This window comes from Dama dama, chromosome 12 (genome assembly GCF_033118175.1).
Source record: "Dama dama isolate Ldn47 chromosome 12, ASM3311817v1, whole genome shotgun sequence".
Lineage (NCBI taxonomy): Eukaryota > Metazoa > Chordata > Mammalia > Artiodactyla > Cervidae > Dama > Dama dama.
Window position 1 is genome coordinate 19073051 of NC_083692.1, and position 19979 is coordinate 19093029.

Below are 19979 nucleotides of genomic sequence, written 5' to 3' on the forward strand. Positions count from 1 at the left end.
CCAAGCCCATCCTGCCTCTCTCACACGTGAGGACTCCTATGACTCTCTTCTGCCACGTCTCAGGCCTTAACTCAGGGTCTGGGGTCCCTTCCCACGTGCCAGGCACGTCAGGCTGTGCCGGCCAGTACCCACCCCTCCATTCTTCAGACTCTGAGCCTACATGTCTGTAGCCTGCTCCCCACTCTCTCCATTTCAGCCTGACCCTCAGGCAGGCACCAAATGTCCTAACCATCTTTCAAGGTGTCACTTCAAGCCCCCAAACTTTCAACGGCTCCCTGAGTCTATCAGACAAACGTAAGCCGTAGCCAGAGGCCTGAGGCCTTCAGCAGCCCCCCAGCCTTAAGAGCAGCCCCCTGAAAAGACCTGCCGCCACCCCCAACCCCACGCTGGGCCAGGGCCAGGCCTGGGTCCTGACTGGTCTCACAGTTACTGAACACTGGAGATGGGGCCAGAGTGACCGAGAAACTGAGTTTCAAATTTTGTTGAATCAGAATTAAATTTACAATTTAAACACTGACACTTGATTCACTTATCGGAAGATGCTTCAGTATGCCTGGGACGAGTTGGGTAGGTGAATCTGCTTTTTCAACTGGACACCTCATGACATCTAAATCGAGACCGACTACACCAGTGGGATTCCAGCGTCTGAAATGAGATGTGCTGTAAGTGTAAACTACACAGTGGACTTTGAAGATTTCATTAAAAAAAAAAAAAATCTTGTGAAAAAGAGAATATAAAATATCCTACAATTTTTATACCGATTCCAGGCTAAAAATATTTTATTGAGTTAAATAAAACATATTATTAAATGCAGATTCACTTGTTTCTTTTTACTTTCTAAAATGTGGTTCTTAGAAAAATTTTAATGACATCTAGGCTTGTTTATTTCTACTGGCATGTGCTGCTCTAGAAAGAGGGGGAAGCAGAACTGTCCAGCGTGTCGGCTGTCAGACGCCCACCCCTCGGGGGAGCCCTCTTTGGACACTCAGCCCCTCCTCCAGGGCACTTGCCAGTAAGCGCTACAGCACGAAAGTACCCAAAACAGCAGGAACCACCCAAATTCCAAATTCTCACCCACAAGTGGACTTCTGTGGAGCCCCTAGAAATCACAAGATGAAAATGTTCACATGCCAAATGTCGCTGGGGGAGGTGGAGGGAAGCAGATACAGAAATCACAGGTACAAAGAAACACTAAGGATTTATCCAGTAATGGCTGGGATCAAGGGCAATGTAAGTTTCTCTGTATATACTACATTTCTAATTTCTCCAAACTTTCCACAAGGAACACACATTATTTTTACAATTATGAAAACAGCAATGAAGGTTTCTTTCTTTCACAACTCACCCTGGCCTGAAGCTCTCATTCCGTTTCCTTCCTTTCTGCGTGAATGCCTCTTTGGGGCAGGCTTAGGGCCACCTCTTCCAGAAAGGTGTGCAAGGTCCTGGGACACTGAGGGGCTTGAGGGAGTGGGACTTGTAAGGGCCTAAGGATCCTCCTGCGCATGTAGCCCAAAGGCCAGGCCCAGGAACCCAGCCCAGGGCCCCATAGGGCCTCACCACTACTGCAACCCACCCTCCATACGGATGTGAGAGCTGGACCATAAAGAAGGCTGAGTGCCAAAGAATTGATGCTTTCAAACTGTGGTGCTGGAGGAGACTCTTGAGAGTCCCTTGGACTGCAAGCAGTTCAAACCAGCCAATTCCAAAGGAAATCAACCCTGAATATTCATTGGAAGGACTGATGCTGTAGCTGAATACTTTAGCCACCTGATGCGAAGAGCCAACTCATTGAAAAAGATCCTGATGCTGAGAAAGATTGAAGGCAGGAGGAGAAGGGGACGACAGAGGATGAGATGGTTGGATAACATCACCGACTCAATGGACATGAATTTGAGCAAACTATGGGAGATGGCGAAGGACAGGGAAGCCTGGCATGCTGCAGTCCATGAGGTTGCAGTTGTACACAACTGAGCGACTGAATAACAACAACTTCATTTACGGAGCATTGTGTATGCACAATATTGGGCACTATGCCAAGAGATCACCACAAGCCTAGAAAGTCAGTCTCATTAACCCCACTGCACAGCTCGGCCAGCAGAGGATCAGAGAGGAGAGGGCCTTGCCCTCGGTCACACGGCTGGTCAGCAATGCAGGGGAGATTTGAACCCAGTTAGCCGTTGACTCTGGGTCACCGGTTCTTAGCCACCTTGCCACGTGTCTCCATTGGCATCCTACCATTTCCCCGTCATTAGCATGTCAGGGCCAAACACACCTCTCTGTGGTCTCAGAAGGCCACTCCGCCAGCCACCCCTGCGCAATCCCAGCCCACACCTTCCCCCAACAACACTTCCTCAAACCCGTGTGCCCCTTGTCCTACAGCTCCTCATGACACCTTCTTTCCCAGTGGGGATGGGGGCGAAGGGGTCAGGAAGGTAGAGGCAATGTGAAGGACATCTCTCCTGGACCACCTCCCTCTCTGCATTCAGCCCTTCAACAAACATTTACTGAGGACGGACCACGTGCCAGTTAGGTTCTGTAGGGGTATAAACAGGAAGAAAGAACAGCAAGAATAGTTCCAAAGAATAGCAAGGCGAGATGAGAAAGCCTTCCTCAGTGATCAATGGAAAGAAAGAGAGGAAAACAATAGAATGGGAAAGACTAGAGATCTCTTCAAGAAAATTAGAGATACCAAAGGAACGTTTCATGCAAAGATGGGCACAATAAAGGACAGAAATGGTAGAGACCTAACAGAAGCAGAAGATATTAAGAAGAGGTGGCAAGAATACAAAGAAGAACTATACAAACAAAAAGATCTTCTCGACCAAGATAACCACAATGGTGTGATCACTCACCTAGAGCCAGACATCCTGGAATGAAAGTCAAGTGGGCCTTAGGAAGCATCACTACGAACAAAGCTAGTGGAGGTGATGGAATTCCAGTTGAGCTATTTCAAATCCTAAAAGATGATGCTGTGAAAGTGCTGCACTCAATATGTCAGCAAATTTGGAAAACTCAGCAGTGGCCATGGGACTGGAAAAAGATCGGTTTTCATTCCAATCTCAAAAAAAGGCAATGCCAAACAATGTTCAAATTACTGCACAATTACACTCATTTCACATGCTAGCAAGGTAACACTCAAAACCCAAGCTAGGCTTCAGCAGTACCTGAACCAAGAACTTCCAAATGTACAAGCAGCTGGATTTAGAAAAGAGAGGAACCAGAGATCAAAATGCCAACATCCTTTGGATCACAGAGAAACCAAGAGAATTCCAGAAAAACATCTATTTCTGCTTCATTGATGACTGTGTGGATCACAACAAACTGTAGAAAATTCTTCAAGAGATAGGAATACCAGACCACCTTACCTCCCTCCTGAGAAACCTGTATGCAGGTCAAGAAGCAACAGTTAGAACCAGACATGGAACAACAGACTGGCTCAAAATTGGGAAAAGAACACGTCAAGGCTGTATACTGTCACCCTGCTTATTTAACTTACATGCAGTGTACATCATGCAAAATGCCAGGCTGGATGAAGCACAAGCTGGAATCAAGATTGCCAGGAGAAATATCAATAACCTCAGATATGCAGACGACACCACCCTAATGGCAGAAAGCAAACAGGAGCTAAAGAGCCTCTTGATAAAGGTGAAAAAGGAGAGTGAAAAAGCTGGCTTAGACCTCAACATTCAAAAAATGAAGATCATGGCATCCGGTAGGTACCATCACTTTATGGCAAAGAGATGTGGAAACAATGGAAATAGTGACAGACTATTTTCTTGGGGTCCCAAATCACTGTGGACAGTGACTACATCCATGAAATTAAAAGACACTTGCTCCTTGGAAGAAAAGTTATGATCAACCTAGACAGCATATTAAAAACCAAAGACATCACTTTGCCGACAAAAGTCTTGACTAGTCAAAGCTCTGGTTTTTCCAGTAGTCATGTACAGATGTGAGAGCTGGACCATAAAGAAGGCTGAGTGCTGAAGAATTGATGCTTTTGAACTGTGGTATTGGAAAAGACTCTTGAAAGTCCCTTGGACTGCAAGGAGATTAAACCAGTCAGTCCTAAAGGAAATCAGTCCTGAATACTCATTAGAAGGACTGATTCTGAGACTGAAGAGCCAATACTTTGGCCACCCGATGGGAAGAGCTGACTCATTTGATAAGACCCTGATGCTGGGAAAGATTGAAGGCAGGAGGAGAAGGGGACGACAGAGGGCAAGATGGTTGGATGGCATCACCGACTCAATGGACATGAGTTTGAGCAAGCTCCTGGAGATGGTAAAGAACAGGGAGGACTGGCGTGCTGCAGTCCATGGGGTAACAAAGAGTTGCACATGACTGAACAAATGAACAAAACAAGAAGAAGGAAGCGGACCTGGCGCTCAAGAAGCTTACAGCTAGCAGGCCTAACAAGCCACAACCAACCACTGCAGCACCTAAGCGTGACAACCGTCACAGAGAGCTCTGGGGGGGTGGGGGAGAGGTGCTGCCTTCCGGGGGACACACGCTGCCTGGTGAGGCTGCCGAGCTGGCCTTTGTGGACGGCAAAGGCCTCACACACAGAGACCTGAGAGGAGGGTGGTCCAAGGGGCTGAGGGCACAGGCGGAGGCGCTGGGGCAGGAAGTGCTGGCCAGGTTGCCGGCAGGGTAAGAGGCCGGGCCAGGCTCCAGCTGCCCCTCCCGTCCTTACCTGGAGGGAGATCGCAGGGCTGTGTGTTGCAGGCCTCCACGGCCGCGGGCTTGGACGGCTGCAGGCTCCCGCAGTGACCGGGGGGCCCAAGGGCACAGACCACCTGGCGCCTCCGAGTGCCCGAGCGGCAGCTCTTGGAGCACTGAGGACCCCCGGGAGTGAGAGAGAACACGCCGCGTGGGGGAAGAGACCCTCAGGCTGGGGGTGCCCACAAGGCAGTGGGAAGGGGAGGATGCCTGGTCCTACACATCAGACCCAGGGACCCGGACTCGACCGTGGGGAGAGGGAGGGGGGCGGGCAGGGGAAGGGGGAGGGGCAGTACTCACTAGACCCCAGGCGCCCACGTGCCAGGCCTGGTCACTGAGCAGGGGACAGTGGTCTCGCACACAGGGCTCGGTGAGCGGGGGACGGTCCTCCAAGGAGCATGCCGTGGTGTGGAGCAGAGACCCCTCGTCACCCCGGCAGGTGACACTCCGCCTCCGGACTCCCGCACCACAGCTGACAGAGCACTGTGAGGACCTGGCTGTCAGCGCGAGCTGGTCCTCGCCCAGCTGGGAGCCCACCAGCCTGGCATGGAGGGCAGACAGCACTCCATGGCCCCAGGCCCAAAGAGGCTGAGTCACCCTTCTAGGTCACGCAGCCTGAACCACGGCGGCAGACACGCGGCTGAAGTGTGTTTTCCTTTACTTGCAACTGCTACACGTGTAGCTGGCCGGAAGCAGTGGCCAGCAGCCTCTCCCTCACCCCCCAAACAACGTGCCTGGCTCCTTCTCTCCCACCCGCCCTGGACCCTCAAGGAGGAGGAAGAGCGCTGCAGCAGGGATCCAAGCCCCTGCTCCTAGACCCAGCCTTGACCACAGCCTCCGGGACCACCTGGCAGGTCCCTTGTCTCCCAGGAGCCTCTTCCCCTGAGGATGACGAGCTTTTTAGTGTTGCCGGCGGCCGCCCAGGCCTGCCACCCAGCTCCTGATGGCCACCCCATCCCATCGGGGCCGGGCCTTACCTCGCTCCAGGGCTCCACACTCCAGCCTGCGCAGCGCTGCAGGTTGCAGGCCTGCCTGCCTGGGGGCTTCTCAGGCAGACCCTCGCACTCAGCATCCTCGGCAGCCTCCTGGGCACCGGCCCCATCAAATGAGACGCAGTAGACGGAGCGGGACTGGAAGCCGCCCCCACAGGAGGCTGAGCAGAGGGTCCAGGGCCCCGTCTTCCAGCTGGTGGGGAGTAGAGCGCAGTGAGGCGGGCCCTGCAGCTAGGTCTGAGGTCCAGGTCCGGGGCGGGGCGGGGTGGGGGGGGGGGGCGGTGGCCAGGAGCCGAGCAGGGACCCCGCCCCCCTCCCTGGCCCATCCTCTGAGCATCAGGCCGTCCAGGTGAGGGGCAGAGAGCCCTGCTCAAAGGCCCAGATCCAGCCCTGCTCACCCATTCCCACCACTGTGCCAGGTCCCTATAAACACAGAGCCTGGCTGCTTCCCTCCCAGGGCTCCCGTCCTCACATGGACCCCTTTCTGCTTCTCACCAGATCACCATCACCCCAGCCAGACTCCACTCCCTCCAGGTCTAATCTTAGCAGAGGGGGGCGTCTCCCCAAGGGGCCATGCTCACCCACGTGTGCAGTGGCCCCAGGACCTGGACAATAGGGCCACCCCCGCCACACATGCAAAGCCAGGCCTACCACCATCCCAAGAGACCAGCTGCCTGCCACCAAGGCCACCGGGTGGAAGACGGCACAGCCCTGCAGCGAGCCGGTAGCCTGAGGATTACCTGCTCCTGCACATACGCTGGGCCCCAGCAAGGTGCCACGCTCTGGGCCGGTGCAGGTAAGAGGTCCTTTGTGCATAAACAAAGGCATCGCCGATGCCCTCAGGCCCCTGGGCCTGAGCCCTGGTCCACTCCTTGGCATCCGTCAATTCCCTGCCAGCTCACACCAATGGGGCCTCTGGTACCCACGCACCCACGCCCCCGCCATTAGCTTGGACATTCTGGACACTGTGTGGGCTCACGAGGGTGGACAGAACCACCCAGGGTCTCACACTCAGGCCCCCCACTGCCTCCTCCCCATGCCAGCTGCAGCTGTCAGGAGCCCCCCAGCCTCCTCCTTTTCCCAACACCTAAAGCAGCTGAAGGTCTCCACTCCCTTCCCACTGAAGAGTTTGGGCCCTGCCTGGGCAGAGGGGCTGGCAGGGCCTCACCGCTTGGTGTGTGGGCAGGGCTGCGAGCTGCAGGGGCGGCGGTCAGCCGGCCGCGGCTGGGATTGGCACAGGTGCTCGGGATAGACCTCGTCGTCCATGGTGCAGAACACCCAGCGGGTCTGCTGACCTGCAGAGGCCCGGCCACAGCGGGCATCCGATCAGTCCACGTTCTCCCAACGCCTTCTCTGGACCAGGCGCCCTTCTGGACACATCCAGAGTATCACCTTGATCGAGCCTCAGTGACCCCCCTGGATAGGTGGCCATCTCTGAGGCTGAGAGAGCTTTATCTGTGGGTGATGGAGCCCTTCTCTGACACTTGGTCACTGGCTCTAGGCCCACCTTCCGCCGCCAAAGGAATACCGTGTCCTAGGAGATGCCACTGCCTCCAGGAAGCCCTCTGGTTCACTTGGCTAGGGAACCCGTCATCGAGTTCCCCCACTCCTGGGTTTCCCCAAGGTGGCCCCCTGTGACATGCAGATGCTGCATCTACTTGTCCACCTCCCACCCACAGCTGGCGCCTGCAGGAGAGCGCCAAGCCCTGCACACAGCCACGCGTCCCCCCACCCCCAGGCCGCTGCCCTCACCTCCACCACATTCAGCGCTGCAGTCACCCCACGAGCTGTGGCTCCAGCTGAAGCCGGGCCGGGGGGCGCCCAGGGGCAGGTGGTACTCAAAGCGCACGCCCGGGTTGGGCTCCTGGCTGATGAGCTGTGTAGGAGAGTCCCCACTGAGGCCAGACGCCAGGGGGCTGCCCCCGCTCACCCCGAGGTCCTCCTGCCAGCCTCTTGGGGGCCAGGTGCTCGCCTCCCCCCTCACCTCAATGACCAGGGGCTCCGAGGTGGGGCCGCGGGCGTGGAGCCGCTCAGGCGCCAGGTCCCCTTCCGCTCCCCGCTCGTAGTGCAGGAGGGTGCTGGCCACGGGCAGGGCGCGGGCGTCCTCTATGGTCCAGTGCCCGTTGAGGTAGTATTCACCACGGATGCTCTTCACCGCTGCGCCGGGGGAGCGACCCAGTCAGCTGCCAGGGCAGGACCCACCTCCTGGCCACGGCCCCGCCCCGTACCCCAAAACTGTCCTTACCCAGGAAATTCCTGCTGGCGGCTGCCTCCTCGATGCGGATGCTGGTGGCCCCCACGGGGACGATGAGGATCTGGTTGTAGCCTGGGGGACAGAGACACTCTAGGACCACCAGCCACAGGGAGGAGTTGGCCCTGAGGCTGCCCAGCGCCCATCCGCACAGGTGGGGTCGCCAAGTAGGACACAGCAGGGCCGGGGGCTTGGGAAAGAGCGTTTCGGAAGGAGCAAACAGCTGCACAGAGGGTGGACGGGTCCAGCACCCGAACTGATGGGAGGGGAGGGGACAGATGGGGATGATGGGGGGAGGGGGAGGACACACCCAGGCATCACTGGAGAAGTGGGCAGAGATCCTAGTGCGAGCCCACAGGCTCCTGGACAAGGGTTTGGTCTCCACCCTGAGGCATGACCTGAGCACCAGATCACGCCTTCTCAGGGCCGCGCCAGCGAGCAAGACACCAGGAAGGGGCAGGCGACAGACCCTGGTCTGAACCGTCTGCAGACCCCACGAGGACCCCACCTCTGCTGAGGTCATTGGCCTCAAAGACGCCCGTGACGGGGTAGCAGGTCGTGCCGTCACCCCCACACTGCAGACACTTGTCCTCCTGCTTCAGTGAGTCCAGGTGGTGGTCACAGCCGACGACCTGCCAGGCGGAGATGAGAGGAGACGCGAGAGACCCGGGGGAGTCACGGTCACACCCGGACTGGAACACTGGCCGCCGCGGAAACCATTCGCTGGTCTCCGGGGCCGAGTAAGCCCTGAACCTGGCTGGTAGCTGATCATCCACCCTCCTGCCTGCAGGGCACCCGCGTCCCCTTCTCTAGCAACAGCATCTCGTTTTCCTTCGGAAGCCACCTCTCTCCCACAGCGTGTGGACGCGGCTTCCGGTCAGCAGTGTTGGGCCACTCAGCAGGTTGTATGCTGTGTTCAAGGCGTTCGGGGGAGCCCCAGGCGAGGACAAGCCAGAGGCAACCCCAGGTCGCTGGAACTCCGGGGAACAGCGCCCCCTGCCCCAGGGGGTGGCCAGGCTGGGACAACTGAACCCTGGGGCTGCTGGGCCATCTTCACACCTCACCAGAAGAACTTGCCCAACCCTCAGCAGACCCAGAGGAGAAAGCCAAGCGAGGAGAGATTTTCCAGAGCATCAGCCACGCCCCTGCAGCCAGCCAGCCCCTCCCTCAATGGCTTTTTTTTCCCCCTCAAGTCACTTTTAGTTGGGCTTCTCTAACTTGCCACCCAGAGGGTTCCTCTTATTGTTGAATTTTCAAAGGGCAAAGGTAAGAGGGCCTCAGGACATCAGTGATGCAAGGCACCTTAGAAGCTAGTCTTGAGAAGGCGTCACAGTCAGGAGAGCCTCTGGTGGGGGGGTAGGGGGACAGCCTGCAATGAGCCCCAAACCAGCTGGTGGGGGTGGCGGGGACAACTCACCCGGCAGCTGCCATCCACACAGATGTCCCGTTTGCCAGGTTCACAGGGTGTCCCGTCTACAACAGCCTCCTTGTGCTTGTAGTAGAAGCTCTCCCCTTTGGGGATGCAGTTCAGCTCACATTTGTTGGGGGCTGCGGTAAGCAAGAGGGGACAGGTGAGAGGCTGAGCGAGGTTCGAGGCCTGTGCAAGCAACAGCAAAGTGTGGGCAGGGGCTAGAAACAGGCACACACACACACACATACACGGAGAGGAAGTCCTATACCATCGCACCCCCAGGGGCTCAAAATTCCACCACCATCACAGGGGGGAAAGGATCTTCTCCATGAAACAGATATATCTCTGGGAATCAAGTCAAGGGAAAATCCTAGAATAAGGAAAAAGCTAGACACTTGAAGTGGTCTATCTCAGCATTACTATTTATAATAGCCTGAGTGTCAGCTACTCTTTTTCTTTAATTACTATCACTAGATTATTACACCTGCGGATTGTGCCATTAAAAACTGTGATTATGAAGACTAGCCAATAATGTGGTGAAATGTTTATAACAGAATGCAAAGTGATACCATGTAACAATCACAAATACATAAACAGAGAGAGAAAGTAATGTGAAAGGGACTAGAAAGAAATGCTAGCAGGGATCCTATGAAAGAGGTGGGTTAAGGTAATTTTCTTGTTTTTTTATATTTATCTATTTGAATAATGCTAACAGGATTGTAATCACCTCCACCACAAAGAAGGCATCCCTCGGCAACCCTTTTTAAACTTTCCTCTGTTCTAATTTTTCTGTCATATTTTGTTGTTGTTCAGTTGCTAAGCTGCGTCCAACTCTGCGACGCCACGGACTGCAACACTCCAGGCTTCCCAGTCCTTCACCATCTCCTGGAGTTTGCCCAAACTCATGTCCATTGAGTTGGTGATGCCATCCAACCATTTGGTCCTCTGTCGCCCCCTTCTCCTGCCCTCAATCTTTCCCAGCATCAGTCTTTTCCAATGAGTCAGTTCTTAGCAAATTATTTTCAACATACCCTCACCTTAGGATCCAGCAGAAGCAATGAATGCAAACTTCTCCACTGGGGCCTCCACCTCTAGGCAAGACTCCTCCCCCAGCCCACAGCACGTAAAATATTCACTGATTTGGAATCCAGAGTGCCAGAGAATTTCCAGGAGTCATCTACAGTGAGCAGTGAAAACTCATACTGGGAAGGATTATCCTATAGCATATCTGACTCATCGAAAGTGTTTTAATTACACCATGTTAGTGATTTTTGTGTTTTTCTTGAACTGTATCGCTCTAAAAATTAATGACCTACACGGTCCTCAAAGTTACCCAGAGCATGGCCTCCAGCCCCAGAGATTCTGAGTAAATGAGCTCTTGCTACACCAAGCCCGGGGGCAGCCCAGCCTGCAGTTTGCCCAAACTTGGGCACAGGTCTCAACCCCACCCTACCCCGACCCCCCCCTGGAGACTCTTGCCAGTGAGGAAGGCTTCAGCGAGCAGGCCAAGCAAAAGGCCGCTCAAAACTGCACAGAACTGGCCAACGCTTGGCCTGAAACATTGTATACCCAGGGGGAAAGGATGGAAAAACCTCAAAATGGTCACCAGTGTTATGCCCTGCTGGGAGTTTTGGAGGTTTTATTTTAAATGTATTTGACAAGCATCTAGAATATGGTGAGGGCTTCCCAGGTGGCCCAGCAGTAAAGAATCCGCCTGCCACGCGGGAGATGCAAGAGACACGGACTGGATCCCTGAGTCGGGGAAGATCCCCTGAAGTAGGAAATGGCAGTCCACTCCAGCATTCTTGCCTCGAAAGTTTCATGGGCAGAGCAGTCCATGGGGCCTCAAAGAATCGGACAGGACTGAACGATTGAGCACCACAATATGTTAGTGGGAACTGCGAAATGCAAAGTCAATGTAGCAAAGAGATTGCCCAAAGAAGGGGCCCAGCGCAGGACTACGCAGGGCGGGGCAGCAGGGGCGCCCAGGGGACCGCGCGCTTACCCCCGTAGTAGGGCAGCCACTTGTAGCGCCGCCCCTGGAACTCCTGGCTGTCGAACTCCGCGCACTGCTCCGCCCTGAAGTCGCGGGCGCCGTCCGGGCAGCTCTGTGGGGAGGAGGGGGCAAGGGAGGGGGCTTGTGGGTCCACCACTGGGGCCCGCCGTCCCCCTGCTGCAGCTTCGGGGAGGCGGGGGTCAGCCCCCCTCCAGGGGCCTTGGGCTAACGAGGCGAAGGTATCATTTCAGGCGGCGGGGTGAGGAAGCGGCGGCCGTGCGCCCACGTGCGGGGGTGGGGGGCTTCCCGAGGCCAGTATGTCAGCCGAGGCGGGGGTCCGGGGAGCTGTGCTCCACCCGCAGGGGCGATACCTTACCTCCGTGCGGCAAGAGCGGTGGCTCCGGGTGGGACCCACGCAGCTGGAGCCGCCATCTCTCCTGCAGGGCGAGAGCACTGGGAAAAGCTGAAGCCCCACGACCCAGCACCTGCCCCCTCCTGGGGCCCTCCCACAGGTCCCCCCCAACCCCCAGTTTCGGAGGGCACTGCTGGGCCAGAGGGGTGGCAGAGAGGAGGGGGCTCACAAACCCCCTTGCTGCTGCTGCTGCTAAGTCACTTCAGTCGTGTCCGACTCTGTGCGACCCCATAGACGGCAGCCCATCAGGCTCCCCCATCCCTGGGATTCTCCAGGCAAGAACACTGGAGTGGGTTGCCATTTCCTTCTCCAATGCATGAAAGGGAAAAGTGAAAGTGAAGTTGCTCAGTCGTGACTGACTCTTACCGACCCCATGGACTGCAGCCCACCAGGCTCCTCCGACCTGGCAAGAGTACTGGAGTGGGGTGCCATTGCCTTCTCCGCACAAACCCCCTTAGGCAGGTATAATGAGCCCTCTGTTCGGACCTGGGAGAAGCCCCACCCAGAAGGCTAACTAGCCTAGAGCTTGGCTAACTTGGGGCCACTCTGCCTCTTAAAGCATATTCCCAGAGAAGACTCAAATTCTGTCCTTGGAGATACAATAAGATGCAATATATACCCACTTGGTAAGGTTATTCTGCCATTTAAGGGGAGTAAATGTAGATAAGACACTTAGAATAGTATCTTCTCTCTGCCTCTTCAGGCAAAGTTTTCAGGAACTGTTAACCCCCTGACAGGGAGAGCGTCATCACCTCTTCTTTTGCGCCCTATGGTACTCATCAGAGTGCAGGGCACACAGCAGGAACTTAATAAGTCACTTGGAGTGAGAAACATCTATACTTGACAAAGGGGCTGACGGCAGAGAAACCGCACACGTTAGGAATTTTTGAGGATTATTCGTTAATTCAACAAGAATTCATTACACCTGCCGGTACTGCCAGAGAAGCTAGAGACTCAGGGGTGGATGAAGCAGGAATGGCACCAGCTCCCTGAAATAAGATTGTCGCTGCAATCAGTGTCAGTATGCGGAAATGACTCGATTTCAAGTTCTCCACTGATGTTGCTCCCAGAACAAATCTGTCGTGTGGTAGGTTTTGCCCTTGTGGCCTTGGCACTGGCCCAGGACACCCAGCCACTGCCCCGCGCATACCCTCTTTTAGCAAGCTGGCCCATCCCCGCCTTCCTACCTCTGGGTGTAGCAGAGGCGCTCCCGGAAGCTGACGCCCCCTCCACAGGTCCGGCTGCAGGGGCTCCAGTTACCCCAGGAGCCCCAGGTGTCACTCTGCCGCCTCACCTGGGGAGCCTAGAGATGGACACGCTCAGCAGCGGGAGTCAGCACTCGGAGCCCCCACAAGAGTGCTCCGGGCTGCCCTGACACCCCCGGCCTTGGAGCACCGCCCTCCCCTGCAAGGAGCCTGAGACCGTGTCTCCTAGAGCCGAGCCTTCAGGACTGCAGCTCCCCCAGGCACTCCAACATCCTCATTTGTGGAACAAGCCAGCTTTCACCATAAGGAGCTGGGAGCCAACCCAGCCTTCCCATCCATCAGTGCCGCCTCCACCAGCAGCCCCTATGTTCCCAGTACAATGGGCAAGCCGCAGGCAGAGAGCTCTCCTCTGATCGTGTCTGACCATGACATCCCCTGGCTGGGCAGAGTCTGGTCTGAGAACCAAGATGTCTACAAGCATGCCCTTGAATGAAAGCCCCCGGACCAGCAGAGCATATCCTCCCAGGAGGGAGATATAAAAGCGCAGGAGGACCGGCATGTCATCAGGTAGGATGGGTTCCACATGTGCGGGGAATGCCGTCCACCCGCAGCGCCATGTTTTTGTAACTCTGGCCTAGTAAGAACTTAATCTAATCGTGTGCACGTGTGTGTTAGGATGGGGTGGTGATTTCTTCCTGCCAAGCTGTGGCAGGGGCCCCCAGGAATTCCCCAGTATCCATCCTCCCCTTCTCCCATTAAGAGAACTCTTGACTCCTAGCTGGATAGCTGGCTGCCCTCCCACCCAAGTTCATTTCCCAGGTTTCCTGCAGCCAACCACAGCTATGTCACTAAATTCTTGTCAGTGAGATGTACATGAAAGATGCTGGGTAACAGCCTTCCTTGTGGCTCAGCTGGTAAAGAATCCGCCTGCAATGCAGGAGACCTGGGTTCGATTCCTGGGTTGGGAAGATCCCCTGGAGAAGGGAAAGGCTACTCACTCCAGTATTCTGGCCTAGAGAATTCCATGCATTGTATATACAGTTCATGGGGTCGCAAAGAGTCGGACACGACTGAGCAAGATTTCCTTTCCTAGCAGTCTCCAGTACAGGCATATTTCAGAGATACTATAGGCTTGGTTCCACCAGAATAGAGCAAGTATTGTGATAAAGCAGATCACACAGCTTTGGGGATTTCCCAGTACACGTGAAAGTTGTTTGTACTATACTAGAATCTATTAAGTGTGTGATGGCATTAAAAATAATGTATGTACCTCAATTAAAAAGTACTTTATTGCTAAACAAATGCTAGCTATCACCCAAACTTTCAGCAAGTCATAATCTTTTTGCAGTGGTAACATCAGAGATCATTAATCAAACATCACCATAACAAACATAATAATGATTGAAAAGTTTAAATATTTTGAGAATTTAAAAAATGTGACAAAGTGAGCAAATGCTGTTGGAAAAATGACATTGATAGACCCTCTCAACACAGCAATTTATAAAAAAACAATGCACTAGCTGCAAAGCATAATAAAACAGTGTGCCTGTAATCTCCTTAAGAGATAGCTTGCGTGTTCATTTGTCCTTTTTCTTAGTCCTCCTATACTCCTTCCTGCTGGTTGGAAATCAGATGTGATGGCTGGAATTGGAGCAGCCTTCGAAACTATGTGGTAATTTAGGAACAGAAGTTTCAAACACTGAAGCAAAGGTACAAGAATCCTGGAGCACTTGGTGAGATAGAACATCCCTAGATTTCTGACCATGCGTGTTTATGAGAGAGAGGAATCGGGTCTTTTTTTGTTGAAGGACTGTCATTTGGGACTCTAACAGGAAAATGATCCTAATGGATACAGGTTCCCGCCAGAAGGATCTGGTACCCTGCAGCTGACTTCAGAAGTCCACATGCTACACATATATTCTCTCATTTACTCCACAGAACAACCTGACCGTCCCGGTGCATGGAAAAGAGATGAAGAGAGGCAGCCACCAGGGACGAGTGGACACAACGGCGGGCTGGCTGCACTCCAGGCCTCTGCTCTTTACCAGGTTCCCACCAACCTCACCTGGGGAACCAAGGGGGACACTGGATGAGGCCTGAGGATGGACGGGTGTTAGACTTGCTTTCTTGCTGGGAGGCAAAACGTGGATTGGAAATATGTCATGTTTGTTTGAAGGGGACTTTATTTTAGGGCATCACAACATAATAATCTCTAGAGGAAAAAATCCCTGCCATTTTCCCTAGAAAGAACTCAAGTTCTCATGTGGAAAAGCAAACTGTTCCTCACGTAGTGAGCCTCCCGCCACGACCCAGGATCTCGGGTGAGGATGGAGGTTTGCACATATGCAGATTATGCCCAGCGCTCTTCTAGCGCCCCAGTGCCAAACATCTAGTTATCCTTGGTTTATAATAAAACCATGAACCCTGAATCAGAACAACTCATACACGTTTGCTGAACCACATACAAAACCAAGAAGGAAGGGCCAACCAGATCAAAGTCTGAGCTTTCACTCTTCAAATCATTTACCCTTCACTTCTAAGTGGGCCAGATCTCCGAGCTTCTAAAAACCAGGATATAAAAGTGTTCCGTGAAATTTAAACTGAAATTTACTTGATCAGTTCCTATTTTAAAGGGGAAGGTACTGAGTGTCGGGGGTAGAGGGTGACTTTCCAGGGATGATAAGCACCTCCCCCCAGACTCATCGCTGTAAAAAGTGAAAGTGTTGGTCGCTCAGTCCTGTCCGACTCAGCGCGACCCCATGGACTGTAGCCTGCCAGGCTCCTCTGTCCATGGGATTCTCCAGATAAGAATACTGGAATGGAAAGCCATTCCCTTTTCCAGGGAATCCTCCCAACCCAGGGATCAAACCCAAGTCTCATGCGTTGGAGGCAGATTCTTTAAGAGGGAAGGCTCATCACTACAACATAAGAATTCTGGAAGCGGTTCAAGGGAATTGCCGCTTTCTTATCCTGCCGGCCTCGTCCTAGCTACTAACTACCTCTGACCAAGGCCTGCTTGGATGGCAGGCTCACTCCTGAAGCAGGAGACCTGAGCCCCCCATCCACCCTTTCTTGCCCCCAGGCTGGGCCTGTGGGTGTGCACAGGCAACAAGGGGCGCCCTGCCACCGTGTGCAGTCCGGGGAGGGGCAGGCGTCTGAGAGCCAGGCCTGGCCCTGTAGTCTCTCTGGCAAAGGGAAGCGCGTTCAGCCAGGAGCAGCACAGACACATCGCGTTTCTCTGTAATTATCACTGGCGGCGTGATGGTGTGAAGCCAGAGTGAGCTGGTCCAGTCCACCCTCACCTGGGCCTGTCCTCACCTGCCTCCTGCTGCCCTCCGCGCCCTACCAGCTCCTCCTCCAACCCCCACCTGGGCAACTCAGGAACCCCCCCTTCCTGCCACACTGTTCCCGGGGGATCACCTGCCCAACGTGCTGGGGTGGGAGTGGGAACAGACCGGAGGCAAGGAGAGTGGAAGACCCCTGTGAAGCCTCCCCTGACCACCCTGGGGTAGGGGCGGCGAGAGGCATGATGTGTCAGTCGTCCTTAACTTACTATTCATTCTGCTCCAGCTGACCCCTGTCAGCACTGAGAATGATCCCGTGAAGGCTTGGGGATGGTGGGGAGGGGGTTCCGCCACAGCTAGAGTCAGCCTGGGTCATGGGGGGGGTCCTGCCCCCAGTTACAACCAGCCTAGGCTATGGAGGGGGGGTGGGTCTCACCCCCAGCTACAACCAGCCTGGGCTACGGGGAGGGGGGCGTCCCACCCCCCAGTTACGATCATGTTGGGCTACGGGGGAGTAGGTATTTCACCCGGCTAGAACCAGCCTGGGCCATGGGGCAGTCCCACCCCCAGCTAGAACCAGCCTGGGCCACACCCTCCCCCAGACAGTGCAGCGGGTAAGGAGGGATCCCAGCCCCATGGACCCAGGTGTTTCTAAGGGAGAAAGCGCCTAACAGGCCCCAGGTTACTTCGGATCCCTCATTTCACCTGCATGCAACCTGTGCGTGGGCGTCATTACTCTCCAATTTAAAGGAATCTAAGATCTGATGATTTGCTTAGCGTCACACAGATGCTGGAGGTGGTTCTGAGTTTCATCCTGGTGTCCTGACACTCACCACACCCCCCCTCCCCCCTAAGCCGTGACCTCAGTGCAGCCAGGCACGAGGACGAAGTCTGTGGCGAGGACCTCAGGGTGTGGCGTTGAGGAAACAAGGACCCCGGCATAGCAGAGGTGACCCGGGGCTGCCAGAAGGTGGTGAAGGGGGCATGAGGAAGGGGGCTCTAGCCCACTCTCTGCTCTGAGGCCCACGCCAAACCCGCTGCCCACTGCTGACTCCCACCCCTGCCTGCCCCCTGGTTGGAGGAGGACTTCTCAGCCTTCACTCACATTTCCACAGAGACGGCATCACCCTGCCTCTCCCCAAGCAGTGAACAGTGTGGGTCCTTTCTCAGGGGTCCTCCTGCGGGCCTCAGGAGGCAGGGCTGTGAGTCTCCCCCCCACGGAGCCCTCTCCAGGGGCGGACGGAATCTGTGCCCTCCATCCTGTCAACGCGGGAGAAGCCAGGCAGGAGCAGCTCCAGGAACAAGCCCAGCTCAGCACACGGTCCCCTCCCCCAAGGTGGGGCCTGTGATCTAGAAGATTCCCTGCACCTCCTTGGAACCCAGGTAGGTTCTCCAGGGAGCCTTGTCCCTCAGGCCCCTGGTAATGAAACAGTTACTGTGATCACCAGTTGCCTTCCTGTATCCACTCTCTGAATTTCCACTAATGCGGTAGCCGCTAACCACATGAGGCTGTTTAAACTCATGTTCATTAAAATCAAATAAGGGCTTCCCTGGTGGTCCAGTGGTTCAGGATCTGCCTGTCCAATGCAGGGTACACTGTCTCGCTCCCTGGTCTGGGAAGATTCCATATGCCACAACTGAGCCCGAGTGCCACAGCTTCCGAAGCCTGTGCGCCCTGGAGCCCGCGCTCAGCAACGAGAGAAGCCAATGCAATGAGAAGCTCACACATTGCAAGTAGAGAGCAGCACGCACGTAGCAACAGACTCAGCCCAGTTACAAATAATTTTAAAAATCAAGTAAGATTCAGTTCCTCAGTTGTACTGACCACATGTCACGTGCTCAGTAACCACATGAACCCAGTGGCTCTCTTATTGGACAGCACAGATGCAGAGCATTTCCATCATCTCAGAAGGTTCTATTGAACAGCCCTGCTCTAGATTGTCCAGGGGCATCTAGATGTCCCAGTGGCAGTGGAGAAGGGGCCTGGCAGCCCAAATCTCTAGGTCCAAATAGCCCCCATTGAGAGGCAGCCGAGTTTGGTCAATAGGCAAGTGGCAGACGTCTGGTGGGATGGCCATTTGGCCCTGCTCCTTAGCTGGTGCCAGCAAGGACCCTTCTTCCTTCCACCGTGATAGACCACCCCTCTGGACCTCCGCAGCATTAGCAGTGCGCCCAGAACCTTCTGAAGGAGGGGTGGAGCCGCTGGGAAGTTGCCAATTCTGAGAACTGTTCCCTAAAGCCAGACGGGAAGTTCTGGGCACCAGAGGTTGCAAGGTCCCACCCGCCTTTGAAGGCGCTCAGGCCGAGGGTTCTCCTCTTCCCGCCCCACCATCCAGACAGTGGGCTTCTCTTGGGGATGGCGCCGCGGCCACTGGCTCCAGCCATCGGGCGCTCCGACCCGCGACGACCCTCGGCCGGGTTGGGGGCGGGAGGAAGGGTCGCACTCACCGAGGACCCGGGCACGGGGGCCAGCAGCAGGGGCACCAGCAGCAGCAGCAGCCGCATCTCGGTCGGGCCTGCGGGAGAGGCGGGGATTGGAGCGGGCGGGGCGGGGAGGAGGCACCGCCCCACCCATCCGAGCCCCGCGCTCCCCGCCGGCTCCCGGGCCAGCGCGGAGGTGGCGGCCCGTTCTCTCCCACAGGTGACCCGCACACCCGCAGAGGGACTGGAGGGGACGCCGTCGGTCGCAGTGGAGGGTCTTATACAGTGAGGGAGCGCAGGCCCGTCTACAACTGGCTTCTAAAAGTTCAAGAGTAACTTCTTTCAGGGTTTCAGAGGGAAGAAAGAGCAATTCAAAACATTGGTTAAAAGACAGGAGTTCAGAATCAAAGCATTCAGACTCACTGTTTTCATTCAGCAAGAGATCCTTTTTTAAAAGCCATTACATCACTTGTTTAAAAACTCGTAAAGACTTTTTAAAAAGTCTCTGTAGGTACTTTAAAAGCTTAGCTTAAAAGCTTTGAATATGTTGATTGTATCTTACTTTAAACCCAAGGCAGCGTTTCTCTGCTCCGGAGAAGTTCCACAAGCAGGCTCCCTACGCAGGTGGGTGGGGGTGGGTGTGTGTACAAAATGCCTGTGTGATTTGGCGTGTGCGAGTGCAGTATGCACAGAGAAGAGTGCAGTCTGGTGCGTGTGCGCAGTATGTGTGCAAGTGTGTACATGTCACCGTGCTGGAAAATGGCATACTCAATGTGCCCCTTTCAGTACCAAACATTAAGCAAGTACTGACTTGTATGCTTAAGTTTTAAAATCTAACTCCACCATGGTTCTCTTTAATTTTCCTTAAGCACAAAATGACTTCAGTTTACAAGAATAAAATAGAGCGTACTAAGCCAAGTTCAGCCAAATATAACCTGGCACATCTATACTGCGTCAATTTAGTACCAAGAGTGATTCATGTAGGCATCATTTTCACTGCAAACCAGGGGTTCCCGGGGCTGGCGGTGTGAGGGGTGGAGGCCCCGCCTGGGCTCTGCGACCCCTCGTGGAAGAGCCGCGCGCAAGAGGGGAAGCCGGGGTGCCTGGGAAGCCGCGTGCTAGGGCTAACGACGAAGATGCTGCTTCTCTGAAGTAGAGACTGCCTTCGCCGGGGGTGAATAACGCAGCTAAAGGAGAGACAGCAGGGAGGACAGGAGAAAAGAACTTAAGGAGTTGCTACTGGGAGCGGCGGACGCGCGCCGAGTGGTCTGCGGCCTCGCACCGG

The 19979-nt window shown here is 54.9% G+C and overlaps 1 protein-coding gene across 9 annotated transcripts in view; it reads right to left on the minus strand.

Moving 5' to 3' along the window:
* Positions 1-19979, minus strand: part of PAPLN (papilin, proteoglycan like sulfated glycoprotein) — a 37961-nt gene that overhangs the window by 15837 nt on the left and 2145 nt on the right. For 8 of the 9 annotated variants that reach the window (XM_061156715.1, XM_061156714.1, XM_061156719.1 and 5 more), the window contains exons 2-15: positions 18722-18789; positions 12972-13087; positions 11749-11809; positions 11382-11484; positions 9383-9513; positions 8474-8597; positions 7960-8040; positions 7699-7871; positions 7467-7590; positions 6883-7009; positions 6455-6520; positions 5700-5907; positions 5023-5205; positions 4697-4838 (exon numbers count right to left, since the gene is read on the minus strand). In XM_061156715.1, the coding sequence (XP_061012698.1) occupies positions 4697-4838; positions 5023-5205; positions 5700-5907; positions 6455-6520; positions 6883-7009; positions 7467-7590; positions 7699-7871; positions 7960-8040; positions 8474-8597; positions 9383-9513; positions 11382-11484; positions 11749-11809; positions 12972-13087; positions 18722-18789 (1707 nt within the window). The remainder of the gene's footprint in view (positions 1-4696; positions 4839-5022; positions 5206-5699; positions 5908-6454; positions 6521-6882; positions 7010-7466; positions 7591-7698; positions 7872-7959; positions 8041-8473; positions 8598-9382; positions 9514-11381; positions 11485-11748; positions 11810-12971; positions 13088-18721; positions 18790-19979) is intronic. The other variant, XM_061156716.1, reaches the window with a different exon arrangement.